The sequence below is a fragment of the Globicephala melas genome, chromosome 9 (genome assembly GCF_963455315.2).
Source record: "Globicephala melas chromosome 9, mGloMel1.2, whole genome shotgun sequence".
NCBI lineage: Eukaryota > Metazoa > Chordata > Mammalia > Artiodactyla > Delphinidae > Globicephala > Globicephala melas.
Window position 1 is genome coordinate 96,713,804 of NC_083322.1, and position 17,669 is coordinate 96,731,472.

Genomic DNA, 17,669 nt, shown 5'->3' on the forward strand with positions numbered 1-17,669 from the left:
TTGAAATGATTATGTGTCCTACTTTCCAGCGATAGCCGTGGTTTATATCTTGGTGCATTTCTTTTCAGCTTTGTGCGGACGCAGCAGGTTAAACGCTGAGACAGCCTCCTAGAAGGAACATTTTCTAAAATCTCTTATTTGGTTTTCCCACGGATGGCCCGGCGCCGTGCAAGGTTAACACCACTTGGCCATTTGGTTTTGCATGCAGTCACCTGGGGCTCAGGTGCAGTCACTGGGTCATTTCAAGCTCTCTCTCTGCATCTCCCCTCCCACAGGGGTGCCACCAGGTCTTGGGAGCTCCTCAGCCTTCCCAGAAGCCAGCTGCAGTGTGGGGTGCACATGATGGCCTCTGACCTCTCTGGACCCCGCTGTTTCAGAGCCGGCCTCAGAGGGGTTTGGGCCTCTTCCGGTTCTGAAGCTGCAGTGGCTCTTCCTGAGATCCCACTGAATTCTCTGCTTCTTCCTGGGTCCAGGGCTGGGCGGGCAGGGTCACAGAGCCCTTGAGTGTGGGAGTCTCTGCCGTCCTCTCGGGCAGGGCCAGCCAGGTCCAGAGTTGACCAGCGGGCCTGCAGACCATACCTGGGAAGCAAAGGAGACCCTCCTGCCTGGATCCCCCGGCAGCCCCTGTGCTGCTCTGAGGGGGCTCTGTCCATCATGTCCTGTCACTCCTGTCCCTTCCCAGCAAGCCCCGCCGTCCCTCCTCCTCCATTTTCTTTCTTTGCTTTGGCCACGAAGCAGCTGTTCAGGTGTCACAAACGCTCCCTGCGGGGGAACTCCAGGCTCTGGCTTTCGGTATTTACAGGGAAGATGTTGTTATCTAAAACACCAAAAGCAATGGAAAACATCGTCTTTTTGGTCTCTTAAGCTTGTTAACAAAAGTCAGGAGAGTTGAGATTAAAAAACAAGGGGACGGGTGAGCATTTCACTTCCCCAGTCTGTTCTGAGCCCGGGAGGGACGGTCTCAGGATGGTCGCCAGCGACACATGTGTCGCTGGCGGGCTGTAGTTATGCCCCTGCGTGTGTTGGCTCTCCCCAGAATGCAGTGGGCCTCATCTACCTGTGAGCCCGCGGCCTGGATGTCACTTGCTAGATGCCCCGTCCTGCCTTGGAGAGCAGCCCTGCTGGGCGTAGGGGTCACTCCTGAGGCTCGCCAGGGACACCACTTGCATTCATCACAGTTTACAACGACAGGGTCCTTCAGCACCTCCTGTCCTGAGGGGTCGGCCAGCCCCACAGAGACTCCCTTTTCTGTGGCGGCCACTCTTGAGTCTCTGTGTCAGATATGACGGTCGGGCTCATAGGGTGGCTGCTTGGGGGGCAGCCCCACCCACGGCCTCTGATTTCCCTTGAAATCTGACGGCACAACTGCCACTTACGACCTGCCCGTAGGATTTATGGCCCATTCACACACACACACACACACACACACACACACACACACACACACACACAAGCGCGCGCGCACACCTGCCCGCTCAGTGACCTTGTACCGAGCACCTTCCAGTCCCAGGGTCACAAGGCTGGGGTTATGGGGCCTGGAGGTGGCTGGGAACTCCGCAGAGCCAAGCTGGGGGATGCAGGGATGTCCGCAGTCACCCGCACTCAGCGTCCCACGGAGATGCTGATGGGTGGGGAATACCTGTCATCCTCGAGGTCCCCAGAATCAGGGCTTGGTGACCTTAGAGATCTTCTGCAAGAATGCTGCCCACGTGGGGTAGGTGCTTGTGCGGGCTTCTCAGAGGGAGGGGTCTGGATCACCAGATCCAGACAGCTCGGAGGGGGCTGGACGAGTCGGGAATCATGAGCCTTCCACCGAGGGTCTCTGCGCCTGGGGAGGGTCGGGCCCCTGGCAGTGGACCCTCATCTCATCCTGGGCGCTCGGGTCTAGTGAAGGCAGCCCGACTGTGAAGACGGGGCACAGATGTATGGGGCGAGCTGCCCCTCGCTGGCCTGCACGGTGTGTCCTGGCAGTGACGGTGGGGACAGGTGAGGACGGACACTCTAGAGGTGCCAGAAGAGAGCCCGGGCTGCCTGCTAGCCTAGAGAAGCCTGGCTGGCTGCCTCCCAGGGGCTCTGCAGTGTGGACGTCTGCACCAGGCCCTGGGCTCCCAGACTCTGTCACGGGACAAGTCAGCCCCAGCACGGCCTGCCCATGGAACGCTGGGAAACAAACCCCTTCTGCAGACCAGGAGGCTGGTGTCCTAATGGTTAAGTGGCTGCCTCTGGTCTCTTGAAGGATGAGTGGCTGGACCCTGGACCTCCCTGAGGCCAGCTCCCTGTCCACAGGGGGAGCTTGTGGGGCTTAGCATGGGGAAGACCCGGTCACTGGGTTTCCCCAGAGACCACCTGACAGGTGGAAGTGACTGCTCTTCTCTTCCCCTTTGACCGACTGTCCCTACCTTGAGGGAGGCCCAGGGCTGGGGGGAGCTGGGCACCCAGCCATTCAGTGGCCTGGGCCATCTCTCAGGAGAGCAGCAGGGTCGCTGGCCCTTGTTCCTCCCCGACCCTCTGCACCAGTGGACAGCGTCCTGCAGAAGAAGTGCGGGCCGTGTGTGAACCCGTGGGTGGTGAGGGCTGAGAATTCTCATCCCAGGGCACTGTGTGAATTCACAGCATTGGAGAAAACCTGCAGGAGGTGGCTCATTTGTAAGAAACCAAAGAGCAGAATTAAATACAAGCTGTAGAATGTGTTCTCAGAGTAGGGTCGTCAGAGCTCTGGGCTTTACAGGACCATCCGGGGGGCTGTCCGTCCCGGGGGCTGGGAGGTCCGTCTCATCCACGGACAGGCTGCGTGAAGCTGATCTCCTTCACAGACGTGCACAAGCTCAGGAAACATGATGTCATGAATGGTAGAACAAAGCATCCAGCTGTCTCCTGTCAAGACAGATACTGGAGACTTGCAAACGTGAGAACGATGCCTTGCTTCTCATTTGTTTCTGTTTGGGGAAGTGTCATAATTTTTCAAACAGTGTTACTTATGTTAATATATAACACATTTGCTATTGTTACTTTAAATGCTTTAATACGTTTTAAAAAATCTCTCAGTTGTAGCTTCTCATGTGGTAATAGCCATAGCTGTAACCTGCTTACATGAAAACTTTTTATGAGATCCTCAGTTATTTAGGGGGGGTTTGAAGGGGTGTTGTAAACAAAATGTTCTAAAACTGCCGTTTTAATGCTGTCCTTGAAATAAAACTGACAGTCACCGTCATAATCATAGCTGACCCCAAAGGACTGGTGCAGGACAGGTGGCAGTAAGCGTCTGGCGTGTCTCTCTGTCCTCAACACGAGGGCGAGGTGGGCACTGGCATTCTCCCCTTTGTGTAAGTGCGAGAGTAGACCTTCTTCAGTGTCGGAGGACTCTCCAAGGTGTTCCCCGTGGGTGGTGAGGTCTGGGCTCAGGCCCCGGCTGGTGGTTCTCCGGGGAGAGCTGCTCACACGGCCTGTGGACCTTGACTCTGGGTTAAGCCACGGGCACTCAGATGCGTGTGGCCTCCCCTTCCCGGGCTGGCGAAGGAGCCTAGCATGTTCCAGTAGGGCCAATCACATGGTGATCCGAGGACGGGGACTGTATTAGCCCCTCTTGGGAGAGGGGGCCCCTCCTTGGGGAGAGGACCTGGCTCCCAGGCATGGGGTGACCTCCCCTCCTTGAACGGCCTGTGGGGTTGGCCTGGTGATCTGAAGGGCAGGGGAGGTGGACCCCCGCGTGGGAAGAGGCTGAGTGCGGGTAGCGGGGACGGCGTGGGGTGCCCCAAGGCGACCTAATCACAGCCATATAGGGGCCACCTGCCCTCTCGAGGTACCCTGACTGTGGGAGAGCCGCCTGGGCCCTGGTCTAGGTCGGGCCTTGAGCTCAATGGTCAGCGCACCTGGTGGTGGCAGAGGCGCAGGTGCTCGGGCAGCCCCAGGTGCGTCACTAACATGCCCTTTGCCCTCTCGCCCGAAGGAGAACCACTGCCGTCGCATCAAGATCCTGGGAGACTGCTACTACTGCGTGTCCGGCCTCACTCAGCCCAAGACGGACCACGCCCACTGCTGCGTGGAGATGGGCCTGGACATGATCGACACCATCACGTGAGTGCCCTGCCGTGCAGGCCTGCCTTGTCCTGGCCAGTGTGTCCGAGGTGGGTCACCTGTGCCGTGGCTGCGGAGACCCAGAGCCAGGCGGCGAGGTGCTGGGTGGAGTCCCGCCTGCTCTGTGCAGCTCTGCCTCTGAGATTCCCTTCTTTGCATTTTGTGGGGACTGCATTTCCCTGTCCGCGGTGATCCAGGGTATTGCCAGCTATACGTTAGTCAGGCCAAAAGAAATGACCCTTCGAGCTTAGCCGGATAAGATGTTCAAGGAGTTGATTGCGGGAAAGGGTTGGCTCAAATCCGGCCGCGTTCCAGTTGAAAAGGAGTCCCACGTGCTTGTCCACGTGGACAGGTGACCAGGTGTCAGGGGCTCTCTGTGGAGAGAGGGTGGGGTGGAGCAGGTAGTTTTGGAACACTGGGGGCCTGGCCTGCTCCTTTCTTAGCTACCCTCATAGCCCTCGTCAGGCAATGAGGAGGTGGGAGCCTTCCGTCTAGTTAAGGAGGGTGTGGAGCTGGGAGGTTGGGCTGGTGGGCGGAGCTTAGAGCCACATCGCGGCTTCTCGACAGCCTGGAGAGATGGCTTCGGCTCCGTGAGATGGGGTCACCAGGGCCTGCCGTGGTTTCACACTTGGGAGCAGAGAAGTAATAGCACGAGAATGGGACGCGATGGGATGAACGGCAGGCTCAGCTGCACAGTCCTCGCGAGGCAGACTGCGGGGTCCACACACCTGCACACTGTGTGCAGAAGCAGGGCGCTCAGCACCTCGCCAGCGTGCTCGGCCTGGTACCCCGCTTCTCAGGAGCCAGGAGCTGTGTGTCGGCATTGCCTGGGCAAGTCGAAACCCTGAGGCCTGCTCTGCCTGGAGAGCCAGTGGCAGCTGGTCTGGGCTGTGGTCTAGGATTGAGGGTGGAAAAGCCCCCTCCTCTAGGTGATTTCAATATGCAGCCCTTGCTCTGGAGAAAAGCTGAACTGGAGAAGAGGCTGGTTGTTGACCGGCCTGCTCTTTGGGGAGGCCAGAGGTGGCCCTGGGTCGCGGACACAGCGCCGTGGGTGACCTGGAAGCAGAAGAGGCTGTGGTGCCGAGATGTCCCTTGCTGGGGCCACAGAGAGGTCTGCTGCAGGCCTGGGGACCTCTGAGTGGACAGAGGACACCCAAAGGCTGGAGGGATGGTTGGCAAGGTTATGAGATTCCTGAAGCATCTCGTGCAGACGCCGTGCGTGGTGACGCAGATGCTCAGGTTCGGGGGATGCGCGAGCCCCACCGTAGGGGTGTTGGACCACTGTTGTCAGCTCCCTCTTCAGGCGGACGCTTTGCGGGCAGCACATCCACCAGGGTCGCTCGCTTCAGAAAACAGGGCAATCCACTCTGACTCTTGTGAGTGCAGGACCGACGTGTGTGGGTCAAGCGCTGCTGCCGCCGGATAGAGAGGAGCGGAAGAAGGAATCTGTAAAAACCGAGGAAGAAACCTCTGCAAGGGCAGGGGCAGGCAGGCGTGCAGCCAGACCGGCCCTGACCTTGAGTGAGACCGGAGGGGTCGAGGGTCTTCTCCCTGGCCAAGAAGTGAGGAATGATCTTTTTTCCACTTGGTAGAAAGTTCATTTCTACGGGGAAAACAGATGAAAGATTTTCCATGCTCCGTGTAAAAGACCGAGTGAAGAATGCAGCCTGAATGTGGAGTCCCAGGGCTCTGAACCCCCTCCCAGGGGAGTGGCAGTGCCCGAGGCCCTCTGGGCTCCTGCTTGGGGGAATCTGGCCCCCATCTGCCCGCAGCACCCAAATCAGATCCTCCTTTCAAACTGTGGACCTCATTAAGGTGTGCAATGTGCTCTTAAAAAAACACCACATGTTAATTGTTGTTGGTGTGATTTTTAATAATAATTTAAAGTCATCTATATATTCCCAGTTTTGGCCAGGTGGCACCTGACTGTGGGAGGAATGGAGATAGAGTGGGAAGAGCCTTACGTGCCCAGCAAATGTGGTGACTGGCTTCGTCTTGCCCCTGCAGAGCTGTGACCCTGGCTCTCAGTTTCCCCATCTGAAAAATGGGAGTGATGGCTTCATGACATCCAGGGCTCTGAGCGAGGTTGGATTGGCAGAGACCAGGGCAGTGGGACCAACCTCACAGCCACGTCCAGGCCCTGCGTCCTGGTGGTCAGGGGCTAGTCCTTGACCTTGAAGGTTCTGGGGAGGTTTCTCCAGGACTCCTGGTGGTGTCGTGCTGCTTGGACCTGGGTCTTTGACCGTAAGTTCTGCGGCCCCTCCCCAGGGTACCCAGGCCTGATCCTGCCCCCCCCACCAATGGGTGTGCTGCCCATGTGAGATCTGTGCCTCTACCCTTTCCTGCACCCCAGTGCCAGCTTCCCTCTGTCAGGCCTTGAATATTAGGTCAGACCCAAAGAAACTGCTCCTCTAGTCTGGTACAAGAACGCTTCCTGAGTTCAGGTCATCAGTCCCCAGATGCAGCTGTTCCTGAGTGGGCTGGGGGCTTCCTGCCCGAGGAAGCAGACAGGCCCCCTGGGTTCCTGGTTCCCCATCCTTGAGGTGATGCTTTGGTTTCCTTGCATCCCTGATTTTCTCTGCTGTGACATGCAGAAACCGTGTTTGCATCTCTGAGCTGTTGTGGGAATTAAATGGGATCCCAGGTTAAATGGGCTGGCACGGAAGATGCTGGGTCCCCAGCCACTGCGGTCATCAATTCATTAACCCCCAGAAAAGGGAGCCAGCTGAGCTGCCGCTGTCCCTCCCTTGGGCTCCAAAGCATCAGGATTCTGTGCACTTACAGGAACGGGGTTTGTCCACTCCACGGGGAGCACCTTGCCCGTCACAGGTATTAGCAAATCACGAATCAGACCTCCAAACAGGCAGGGTACCGTTTTGCTAAATCCTTCATCCAGACGTGGCTTTGCTTGTGGTCTGGGTATTTTTGGTTCACTATATTGAGTTAAGTAGAAGTAAATGACATGTGCTCTTCCTTCCCTGACCCGTCTTTGAGCTGGTAAGGCCAGCTTGCCTGTGCTCAGGTCATGGGTAGACCCGATGTGCCCAGGCTGGAGGAGCCCAAGGCTGGAGGTCGAATGAGAAGAGATGGCCGAGTGACAAAAGTCATTTCTGGTTGTTCTGGAGGCCTGGTCCTCCCCGTCCTTCAATTTTCTCAGTTCTTGGCAAACGCTCTTCAGTGAGACAGGTTTTTTGTTTTTTTCTGTTTTTCTTTTCTTTTTCTTTTTCATACAATTTTTTCTTAACTCATTGTGGTGGCTTCTCTTGTTGTGGAGCACGGGCTCCAGGCACACGGGCTTCAGTAGTTGTGGCTCGCGGGCTCAGTAGTTGTGGCGCACGGGCTTAGTTGCTCCGCGGCATGTGGGATCTTCCCGGACCGGGGCTCGAACCCGTGTCTCCTGCATTGGCAGGCGGATTCTCAACCACTGCGCCACCAGGGAAGCCCGACAATTTTTCAATTGTAGTATAGTTGATTTACAATGTTATGTTAGTTTCAGGTGTACAGCAGAGCGATTCAGTTACACATATATATGTATATCTATTCTTTTTCAGACCTTTTCCCCTTACAGGTTATTACAAGATACTGAGTATGGTTCCCCATGCTGTACAGTAGGTCCTTGTTGGTAATCTAGAGTGAGACAGTTCTTGAGGCAGGATTTATCTACAAGTGACTGTCCAGCTCACTGCACGTCTGCTGTTCCCCCAATTGAGAGCCTGCTCGAAGGGGTGACAGACGGGGCGAATTGGTGGAGTGTCCTGGGCTGCACAGGTTGGGTGGAGGCTGGCAAAGGCCCTGCACACTGCGGACAGGAAGGCCTCCTTGAGGAAGGTTGGACGTGGGTCGCAGCAGTCCCCCTGCCCTTTGCCCTTCCACGACTGCAGAAGTAGAAATGCTTAAAATGCACAAAAACATCTTTTGCAAGTTTACTTCTTTCCCGAACTCATTTCTTTTTGTGAATTAAGAAAAAATTTTTTTTAAACCTTAGTTTTGTTGTTTCAGTACCTTTAACTGGCGATTGGCAAACGAATGAAAAAAGAGTTAAAATTGAAAAAAAAACACATTTAAAGTGTATACAATGAAATAGGTAGTAAAGATATGTGAACAGTCAGGCTTCCACAAAACCTTTATTGTAAATTCGTGGCACGCAGGCTTCTGAGGTTATCAGAGCTGAACACCAGGATGCCCGGGGCCCTGTGTAGATGTATCTGGTTCTACGGTCCAGCCTGGCCCCCTGAATACGGAGGACGGTGAGGCTGGGCTCGAGGGCCAGCTGGGAAGGCAGTGTCTCGGCACGCCTCTGGGGCCCGCGTGTGCCATGGTTTTGGGGGACAGGCCCTCGGTGGGTGATGCGAGCAGTTGCAGGCAGAACTGCTTCTGGTTAGAAGACAGGCTGGGATGGGGGGGGAGGTTTGAGTGGAGGCCGCTCGGGGTGGGGGGCCGTGGCAGGGGCTCCTGGCTGGCAGGAAGCCCTGCCAGGCTGTGGGTGAACGGTGTGCAAGTGGAAGTCAGGGTAGGGCAGGTGGGCTGGGTCCAGTGAGCCTCACGCATGCTGTGGCATTGCTGACAAATGGGGTTACCCTGCCCCCCAGGTCCTGTCCCTTCCTGGTCGCAGCCTGCAGTTTTTGATCTGAGGACAGGACGTTGGCATTGAGGCAGCCGAGTGTGCACGAGCCAGGCTGGGGAGGTGGAGCTCTGGGGACCCAGCCCGAGGTGCACCCCGGGTGTAAGTGTTTGCTTCTTTAATGCTGCTACTCCTGTTATGATGATTAATAAATCGTGGATCATTGGTAAGGGCATCACGCATCAGTAACCTGCTAGGAAGAGATCATGGGATAGTTTCAGAGTCCCTGGGGATGCTAGTTTCAGAGTCTCTGGGGAAGGCCCAGCCTTCCCGCGGGGTGGCCCAGCTCTGTCCTCTCTTCTGCTGCACAGAACAGGCTCCTTTGCTGTCAGAGGCACGTGAGCCAGGGCTTCGGGACTTTCCTTCTCTGTCGACCTCCTTGCGATGTTGTGGACTTAAGTTGTGTCCTGGTGGCATTCATTTTGTTTCAGATGAAGATTCCCAGTCTCTTTATTTCCTCATCATTTGAAGCCCCTCGTCTTTCTTTAGTCTTTTAGATTAAGGGTTTTTTTCTTGGAGGGCAGCGAGCTGGCGGTGGTCAGCAGCTGTGTGGGCGAGGGGAACTGAAATCTCATTCCACACCGTTTACTCACGAGGGTCCAGGACCGGTGTTACACCAGGCCCTGGGAAACTAATGGCCAGGATCCCTTGTGGATGGCCTCGGGTCAGCAGGCGGCAGGCCAGTCCAGGCACAGAGGACTTCCAGGTACCGAGCGTGGAGGCAGGCTCACGCGCAGTGACCACCAGGTGGGATGGGGCTAGTCAGGACACGGGACGCAGGTGGGCTGTGGAAGCTAAGCCAGGGCAGGAGGTATCAGCTACCGCCTTCCTTCTCCCTTGGGCTGACACCAAACCCAAGGGGCCATTGGCGGGCGCTGTGGCCGGAATGCATCTGTCCAGCGGCTAAGCCCTGTTACAGCTTGCAGCCGTCGCGGGTGGGGTAGGTGGGAAGTCCCAGCCGCCTGGGACAAGACACAGGTGAGGAATGGCCTGGGGCAGCCCCTCCCAGGATGCTTGCAACCTACTCTCTGAGAGGGCCCTAGGATGTCCGCCAAGCCTCTGGTCAGTAGAGCCAGCCCGGCCATGTGGCCATGTGGACGCAGTAGTCTCTGATGGAGCCTGACCCAGCGGAAGCAGAGTGACAAGGGTCTGGGCAGGGACGGGGGTGGGTTTGCTGTGGTGAAGGATCTGGGAGGGCTTCCTGGCTGCAGCATCCGGGCTGGGCCTCTGTTATGTTTGAACAGGGTGGGATGCACATGACTCAGCCCTGAGACTTGGGGCAGGACTGAGATTTTGCTCACAGGCTCGGGGCACCTGCTGTATTGTGGGGGCAGGTCTAGATGTGGTTGGACTACAGGGCAACTGCTGTTGGGAGGGGACGGAGGGTGGGTAGTCCATGTCGGGCTGCCCGAGGGTGGTGGCAGCGTGGCCCTGTGTGCCTTTGGTCTCCCAGTCTGCCTTCCCTCTCACAGCCGATGTCCTAATCATGGGGCGCTGTGTCCCCGAGCCTCAGCTCCACCTTCCTGCCCTTCTTGCTACGGAACGTCTCCACCGGCCGGAGAGCCCCATCCAACACACGTGCCGGTCGGGGCCACCTTTGGACCCGCCCAGGGTGGGGAGGGCTGGGGGCGCCGTGGCCGACCCCCTCCCCGCCCTCACGGCTTCCTTGCAATTCTGTCCCTTGGAGCACACCAGCCAGGCCCGACATTGCTTCCTCAGCAACATGCTTCAGACTTTTTAAAGATTAAATAATCTCTTGCTTTTGGGGAGAAGTGGAAAGTCCAGCAAAGTGGCATCAGAGGGCGTCCCCGTGGCTGCGGTGCGTCCCCTGCGCTCTGGCTGTGCGATCACAGGCCCTTTGCGTACTTCCTGCATCTCACTTCACCGTGGGCCTCGTGGGGCTGGAGAAACCATGCAGGGCGTCCTCGTTCCTTTAAAAGGAGCTTTTAAAACCACCTCCTGTTTCTTCTGACGCATGCTTCCAGTGACACTGCCCCCCACCTCTGAGGGTGGTCTCTCCTGGGGCCCTCAGGGCTTCCTGCCAACCCTTTCCTCAGCTGGGGCTGGAGCCCAGAGACACGAGCGCCTGGGGCAGTGGAGCGCGCGTGCACTGGCCCTGCAGTCTGATTTCAGCGTCCGCGTGTTTCGTCTTGTTTTCTCCCTTGAGCTGACTGATGCAGTTTGCAACCCACAAGGTCCCCCTGTTGTTCGGGGCAGGTTTGTGGAGCCTCGCACCTCCCCACAGGCCGGGTCTGCAGCCCACCCTCTCAGGGAACTCAGGGTCAAACCTTGACCGTTCCCAGGGCTGCTGGGACCCTGTCCGATGTTCCCCGGGGCTCTCACGCTGGCCCCTGGCTAGCAAGCAGGCACGGACACCCCTGATGAGGTCAGTGGTACCCAGAGCAGGATCGGGGTCCTGGATCGGGGTCCTGGGCTCATTTCTCTTCTGCTGCTGCTCTGGGTGGGGAGGGGGATAGGGGAGGTGGGATGCCTTGTGAGATGGCCAGTGGCCAAGGGAGCAGGGGGGAGCCAGCTTGGAGTGACCCCTGCCCACCAGGGCCCACAGCTCGGGGGTCAGGCTGACTAGGTCAGGAGACCCGCCCCCCGCATGCTCCCGCTGCCCTGTGCTCCTGGCCCTGAGGGAGCAGACCACGGGGCCCCAGCCCCACGCCCTGCCTGTGTTTGCTGCAGGTCCGTGGCCGAGGCCACTGAGGTGGACCTGAACATGCGTGTGGGGCTGCACACCGGCAGGGTCCTCTGCGGGGTCCTGGGCCTGCGCAAGTGGCAGTACGACGTGTGGTCCAACGACGTGACCCTGGCGAACGTCATGGAAGCCGCCGGCCTGCCTGGGTAAATCGGGAACCCTGAGGGTAGGGGCGGGGGATTCTAATTCAACCTTCTGTCTGGGAATCTGGGAATGCCCGGCTGTCCCAGCCCCACCCCCAAGGCCCCAAAGAGAGTGGGCGAGCCGACCCTGGAGGAGGAGACTGAACGCTGCCCCTGTGGTCTGCCTGGCTCGGAGCTGTCCTGCGTGCTCAATGTCGCTTCTCTTTTTGCTTTCTTTCTCAGACTTAAAGTGGAAAGTGTTCTGCCTTTAGAGCCCCACTAGGGAAGTTACAGATTTTCTTCTAGAGTGAGGAGGGTGCATTTCTCACTGGTCCGTGCACTCCTAATGCTTTCTCATTACAGTCGCCTCCTTTGGTCTCATTTTCTTCAAACCATTCCCCAGAGCCAAGGCATCATGGACGGTGAAAACATTAACCCGAGAACTGAACGGGACCTCCCCGCCCTCCACGAACGGTGGGCAGCAGGGGGACGATGTGACTGCAGAAGAGGGGGGGCTCTGAGGCACACTCCCATGGCCCCACTCTCCCGATTTCCGCCTCTTAGAGGGGTTGGCAGGCCGTGCTCACAGCTGCTGCAGGGCCCAGCTGCAGTTCCCAGGGGCTAGAGCTGAGCGTTAGACACCTGCACACGCATGTCTGCTTCTGTCTTACGAACCTCAGGGCAAAGCTCTGTGCCCTCCGCTCTGCGGGGCCTCAGGGCCCCTCTGGCCCTGGCTGCCTGTCCCCAGCTGTCCTGTTCTCACCCTAGAGACCTGGCGTCCTCTGGGCCGCATCTTCCCCCCTCCCTCCTGGCCTGACTTTTTGGGGGAGGTGGCGGAAACAGGTGACACCTTTCCTTGTGCCAAGGCCCTGAGCTCGGCCGAGGGACCAGTGAGTGACATCCAAGGCCACTGGCTCTGGAGAGCAGCTTTGAAATTGCAGGAAAGGAGGGCTTACGGGGCTCCAGGAAGCAGCAGACCTGGAGATTAGAATCCAACGAGCCTGGATCCATGCTAAGCCTGCCATGGGAGTGGCCACGGCATTTCTAAGCGAGCTCAAAAATTGCGGCACTGTCATCTGTGACCTGGGCTGCCTCTGAGCGTCCGCCTGGGGGGACCCTCTTGGCCACCGGCCCCTCCTTCCTCCAGGACCCCGTCCTTCCAGCACCCCTCCACTCCTCCTGTTCTCCACCCTTCAGAGCAGGGTCTCGGTGGGGGGAGGGGACACCTTCTCACTGCGCCTGCCCCTCGCCCTCTGGGCGCCAGAGTGAGTCCCAGCAGTAGCCCGCCTGCAGCCCCGCTGTCCTGCACAAAGTCCAGCCCCCTGGCCGGCCAGGTGGTGCCAGGAGCCGCCCACCTCCCTCCTCCCCTGCCCACTGAGGTCTTTCAGCGTTCCGCCTGCCGTGCGGACAAGCACATGGACTTCCCACCGCCAGGGACCCCGCTCCGCAGCCCCCTCACCTGGCCAGGGCGTCTTTCAAGTTCCGGCTGACCGGTAGCTTCCCTCCTTCCACTCTACCTACCGGTCCCATGGTGGGGGGCGTGCATCCTGCCTGCCCTGCTCTCTGCTTTGCTTCTTTCTTCCCTCCTCCCCTCCACTCCCCCTTTCGGAGACACCCACCTCAGGAGCACAGTGTTTACCGAGCACCTGGCTTTTCCAGGACGGGGGAGGGTGATGTCGGCAGCGAAGACAAAGCCCTCGGCCCCGGTGGGGTTCACGTTCTTGGGGGGCCACCGGGGGGATGCAGAGAGGGGAGCACGACACGGGGCCGGGGGGAGGTGCCTTTATCACCTGTCAGCCTGGGTCTCCTGGGCACTGAGGTCAGTTTGGAGCTGGGCGGGGGTCTGGGGCGCTCACAGGCCCTTGGGGGCACTGAGACCCTGGCACTGTGCGTGGAGCGCCAGGAGGAGGTGCGAGGAGGAGGGAAGATGATGAAGGTCCGAGCCTGAGAGCTCCTGAGAGGAGGGGAGCGCGAGACAGGAAGAGGGGCAGGGGAGGGTGGGGTGGTGAGAGGGAGTGCGGGCAGCCAGGAGGAGGGCCGGGGAGGAGGGAGAGCCGTCAGCTGCGTTCAGTGCTGCAAAATGAGGACTGGACACCAGATCAGGTGTGTGCAGCCAGCGGTGGCCTCAGCAGAGGGTTCAGGGCACACGAGGGCCAAAGCGTGAGTGCCTGGCTCCCAGGGAGACAGCATTGCGACTCTCCCCGCAGGGCAGGGGGCGGAGGGGAAGGAAGCTGGCCTGGGAGGGGTTGCTGGAAAGCTGCTCTGTGAGTGGGGACCAGGGCTGCTGAGCCACCCTCCCCAGTGCCTCTAGGGGCCTGGCACACGTGGTGCGTGCACCCCTCGGGGTCCTGCCTTGCCCTTGCAGCGGGGCAGGGGGGGAATGTGTGTGATGGGGCTTTTCCAGTAACCTTCCGAGAGGCCCCTGGAGATGGTGTCCGCCCTGGAGCTTCTCAGGGTTTCCTCACTCTGCCTCTCTAGGTTTGCTCTTTCTTGCACTATTCTTAATGTGATTCCTTCATTCTTTTAAAAAATTTTATTTTATTGAAGTATAGTTGATTCACAATGTTGTGTTAATTTCTACTGCACAGCGAAGTGATTCAGTTACACGCGCATATATATATCAATACGTTCTTCTTCATATTCTTTTCCATTATGGTTTATCACAGGATATTGAATATAGTTCCCTGTTCTGTGCGGTAAGACCCTGTTGTTGATCCATTCTCTATATAATAGTTTGCATCTGCTAACCCCAAACTCCCAGCCCATCCCTCCCCCTTCCCCCTTCGTCCTTCTTTTGCTTTCTTCATCCACCCACCTATCCACTCATCCATCCTCCATACTTCCTCCATCCACCCATCCATCCTCCATCCATCCATTCTGCAAGCACCTATCTTCTATTCATTGGGTATTCGGGGAGTGTGGCTGGTCAGACAGACAGATGGACGGGCGGACAGATGGGAGGAATGAATCACTGCTGTGTCTTTACCCCAGCATCTGATGCTGGGACCCCTGGGACTTGATTCATGGACTCCTTCCCAAGGCCGTACACCCTGAGTGGTTGCCTTGGAGAGGCCAAGGCCAGGGAGGGATGGGGCACCTGTCTGCTTCTTGCACGGAGACGGCCTCCAGCTTCTTGGTGGCAGGAGACCACACAGCCCTCTCTGCTGCCCTGAAGCACACACAGCTCCTGGTCAGCCCCAAACTGAAGTGCTGGATGCATGTTCCAGGCTGCCTGGAAGCAACTGAAATTGGGTCCTGAGCAAATGGCCTACCCGCGCCCCCCACCCCAGGGGCCCTCAGGTAGGAACCATGATTGGGGTCACCTGCGTACCCCACCCAGCTCCAGGGTATGGTGGAGCCCCCTCCGCCCCAGGTCCCACATCTCCCCACCCCTATTGTCTTGGACAAGACAGTCTCATCAATAACTGGGCTCTGGTGCGGCGGGTCTTAGGGATGGCAGACACTGGGCGTCCCCACCCTCCGTCACCAGGGCAGGCGAGCTAGCGTGGCTGTCTTCACTCCCACCACCTGTGTTGGGGGAGGGATCGCCCCGTGAGTGGTGGGCGGCACTTGGAAGTGAGGTGGCCCTATCCCCTTTAGTGCCCTTGCTGCTCAGGACCAGCCAGGCCTCCAGTTTCTCCCCAGCCCAGGCTGAGAGCCTGGATGCTGTCCATTGCCACCATGTGCTTTTAGGGCAACCTGCACCCGAGACCCCTCCTCTTTTCCAGAGCCTGAGATGCCCTGCACTGAGAGCGGTCGCTGATGTTTCTGTCTCCCTATTGGCCCCTCAGCTCAGTGACAGGACTGTGCCGTCCCTCTCTGTGGTGGAAGGAAGGGAGGAAGGAAAGGAGGGAGGGGGACCAGTGAATGAATGAGTGGACGTGCGTGCATTTCTGGAGACCGTTGATGCCGTTTGCAGTTCAGGGCCAGGCTGATGGGGTGACAGTGTCCCAGGTGCCCTCAGGGCCAGCAATGGGGGGATGCTCACTCCTGCCTCAGTGCCCTGCATGTGTCTCCCCCTCCCCGACCGAGGAATTCAGGAGACTGTTTGGGGACGTGAGGGCTCAGGTCTTTGCAGGGAGTGTTTTGCATGCTGGGGAGTTTGTGTTTCTCCCTAAGCCCCAGTGCTCAGGCCTTGCTAAGGGCCGGAAGCTCAGGCCACGTGTCTAGGTTACGTGGGGACTGGGTTTTGCTCAGGTTATGCTAACAGAGGATTTCTCCTTCTCTCACCAGAAAACTCACTGGGGTGGGCGTGAATGCCGCGCACACGGCTCTGTTCCCACCCGCCCACTTTGTGTGGGGACAGTGTGGGCCTGATGTTGGGCTGGGGTCCTCCCGCCCTGGGGGTTTGGCTTCTCCTCTCACCTTGCCCCCCTCTCCTTCCTTCATCATCCTTTCTGTGTCCTCTGACACTTGCTTCCTTTGTCCCCTTCAGTTCCTCTTGTGTCCCTCTGGCCCCTTATCCCCTCTTCCTGCAGCCCTCCCTGTTCTTGGCCCTCCTTTGCACACTCCCCCCTCTCTCGTGGGGTCCCTCCCCTGCCCCATCCCACCTGTCAGTCCTCCTGTGCGTATGCCCCAGGGAATCTGAGTGTTCCTTCCAGAGCTCTGCCAGGACCCCGCAGAGCATCGCCCGGATGCCGCCCAGACCAGCTGTGGCCCCGCAGGGGAGGCTCCGTCCAAACCTCCGCCTCCTTTTCCGTAGGAAGGTTCACATCACAAAGACCACCCTGGCATGCCTGAATGGTGACTATGAGGTGGAGCCGGGCCATGGACACGAGAGGAACAGTTTTCTGAAAACTCACAACATCGAGACCTTTTTCATCGTGCCCTCCCATCGGCGAAAGGTGGGCTCCAGAAGGGGTCCTGTGCGGAGCCTTCTTAAGGACTCATAGCTCCCCAGATCGCTGCTTCTCAGGCCCTGAGCTCTGCGCACATGGGAGGGTGTCCCCGCTGACCTTGTGTCCTGGGCCTGGCCTGTTGCCCGTGAGGGGAGGGCCGTGGGGGAGGGGAGGGGATGGAGCTTGGAGTCAGGGCCCTGGGGTCCTCGAGGGCTGGGCCATCCTGAGTCCTACCGCACCTCCCTGGGCCTTCACTGCCTCTCCTGCAAATCAGGTTTGAGAACCCTCTGCAGGAGGTCAGGGATGGGGTGCGCTATGGATCGAGGGGTGCTGTGCACACAGGAAGGCTTGTGACCATCCTGTGTGAGCGCTGAAGGTCACTCTGTCCTGGGAAAGTGATCTGGACACGATTGAGGGTGACCGAGCCACTTCCGGGGCTCAGGTGAGGGGTACAGGGCTCAGGTGAGGGACGCAGGACTCAGGTGAGGGGCACAGGACACAGGTGAGGATTGCAGTGCTCAGGTGAGGGGCGCAGGACTCAGGTGAGGGACGCAGGACTCAGGTGAGGGGCGCAGGGCTCAGGTGAGGGACGCAGGACTCAGGTGAGGGGTGCAGGGCTCAGGTGAGGGGCATAGGGCTCAGGTGAGGGACGCGGGACACAGGTGAGGGGCACGGGACACAGGTGGCCACAGTACTTCTTCAGGATACAAGCAGGTCAGGGAGAGCTTGGGGTTTCGCTGTCCTGGTGCATCTCCAGGCCAGGATGCGGTGGCCCCCATGTGATGTGGGAGCTGGGGATGGGTGTGGCACTGGCCAGGGGAGAGAAATGGGGCTCAGGGCAGGACAGGCAGGGCAGGGTGAGCTGACTTCTGGAGAAGGGGAGTGAGTGTGTGAGGGAAGGGCAGGTGTGAGAGGTTTGGGTGACCAGCTGGGGTCAACCTGGGGACATAGGAGCAGAGGGCAGGGCGCCAAGGAGGAAGGCCTGCGAGCCACTGCCGGGATGCAGGAGGTTGTGAGTCAGAGGAGGGAGCCTTGGTGCCATGAGTGGATGCCGCCCCACCCGTCATACAGAATTAAACAACGGCGTCAGCCATGGCTGCGGTTTGAGGGTGGGAAGGATGGCGAGGTCTGTACGATGAGCAGCCCCTTGGGAGAAGTTTGGGTTGAGGAGGAGAGAGAAAAAGGTGGAAGGCAGAAGGGCAGGTCTGCAGGAGGGGCCCCGGGGGCCAGTGGGTAACACTCATCCGCGTGGTGCTGCCCCAGCTGGGTGATGTCCATGCATCCGCCCCGGGATTCGGGCATCGCTCTCG

The 17,669-nt window shown here is 58.7% G+C and overlaps 1 protein-coding gene across 1 annotated transcript in view; it reads left to right on the forward strand.

Annotated features, from left to right (window-relative positions):
- ADCY1 (adenylate cyclase 1) overlaps nucleotides 1-17,669 on the forward strand; it is a 125,291-nt gene that overhangs the window by 54,645 nt on the left and 52,977 nt on the right. The window contains 3 exon segments of the mRNA XM_030871268.2: nucleotides 3,947-4,074; nucleotides 11,387-11,545; nucleotides 16,224-16,365. Coding sequence (XP_030727128.2) covers nucleotides 3,947-4,074; nucleotides 11,387-11,545; nucleotides 16,224-16,365 — 429 coding nt within the window.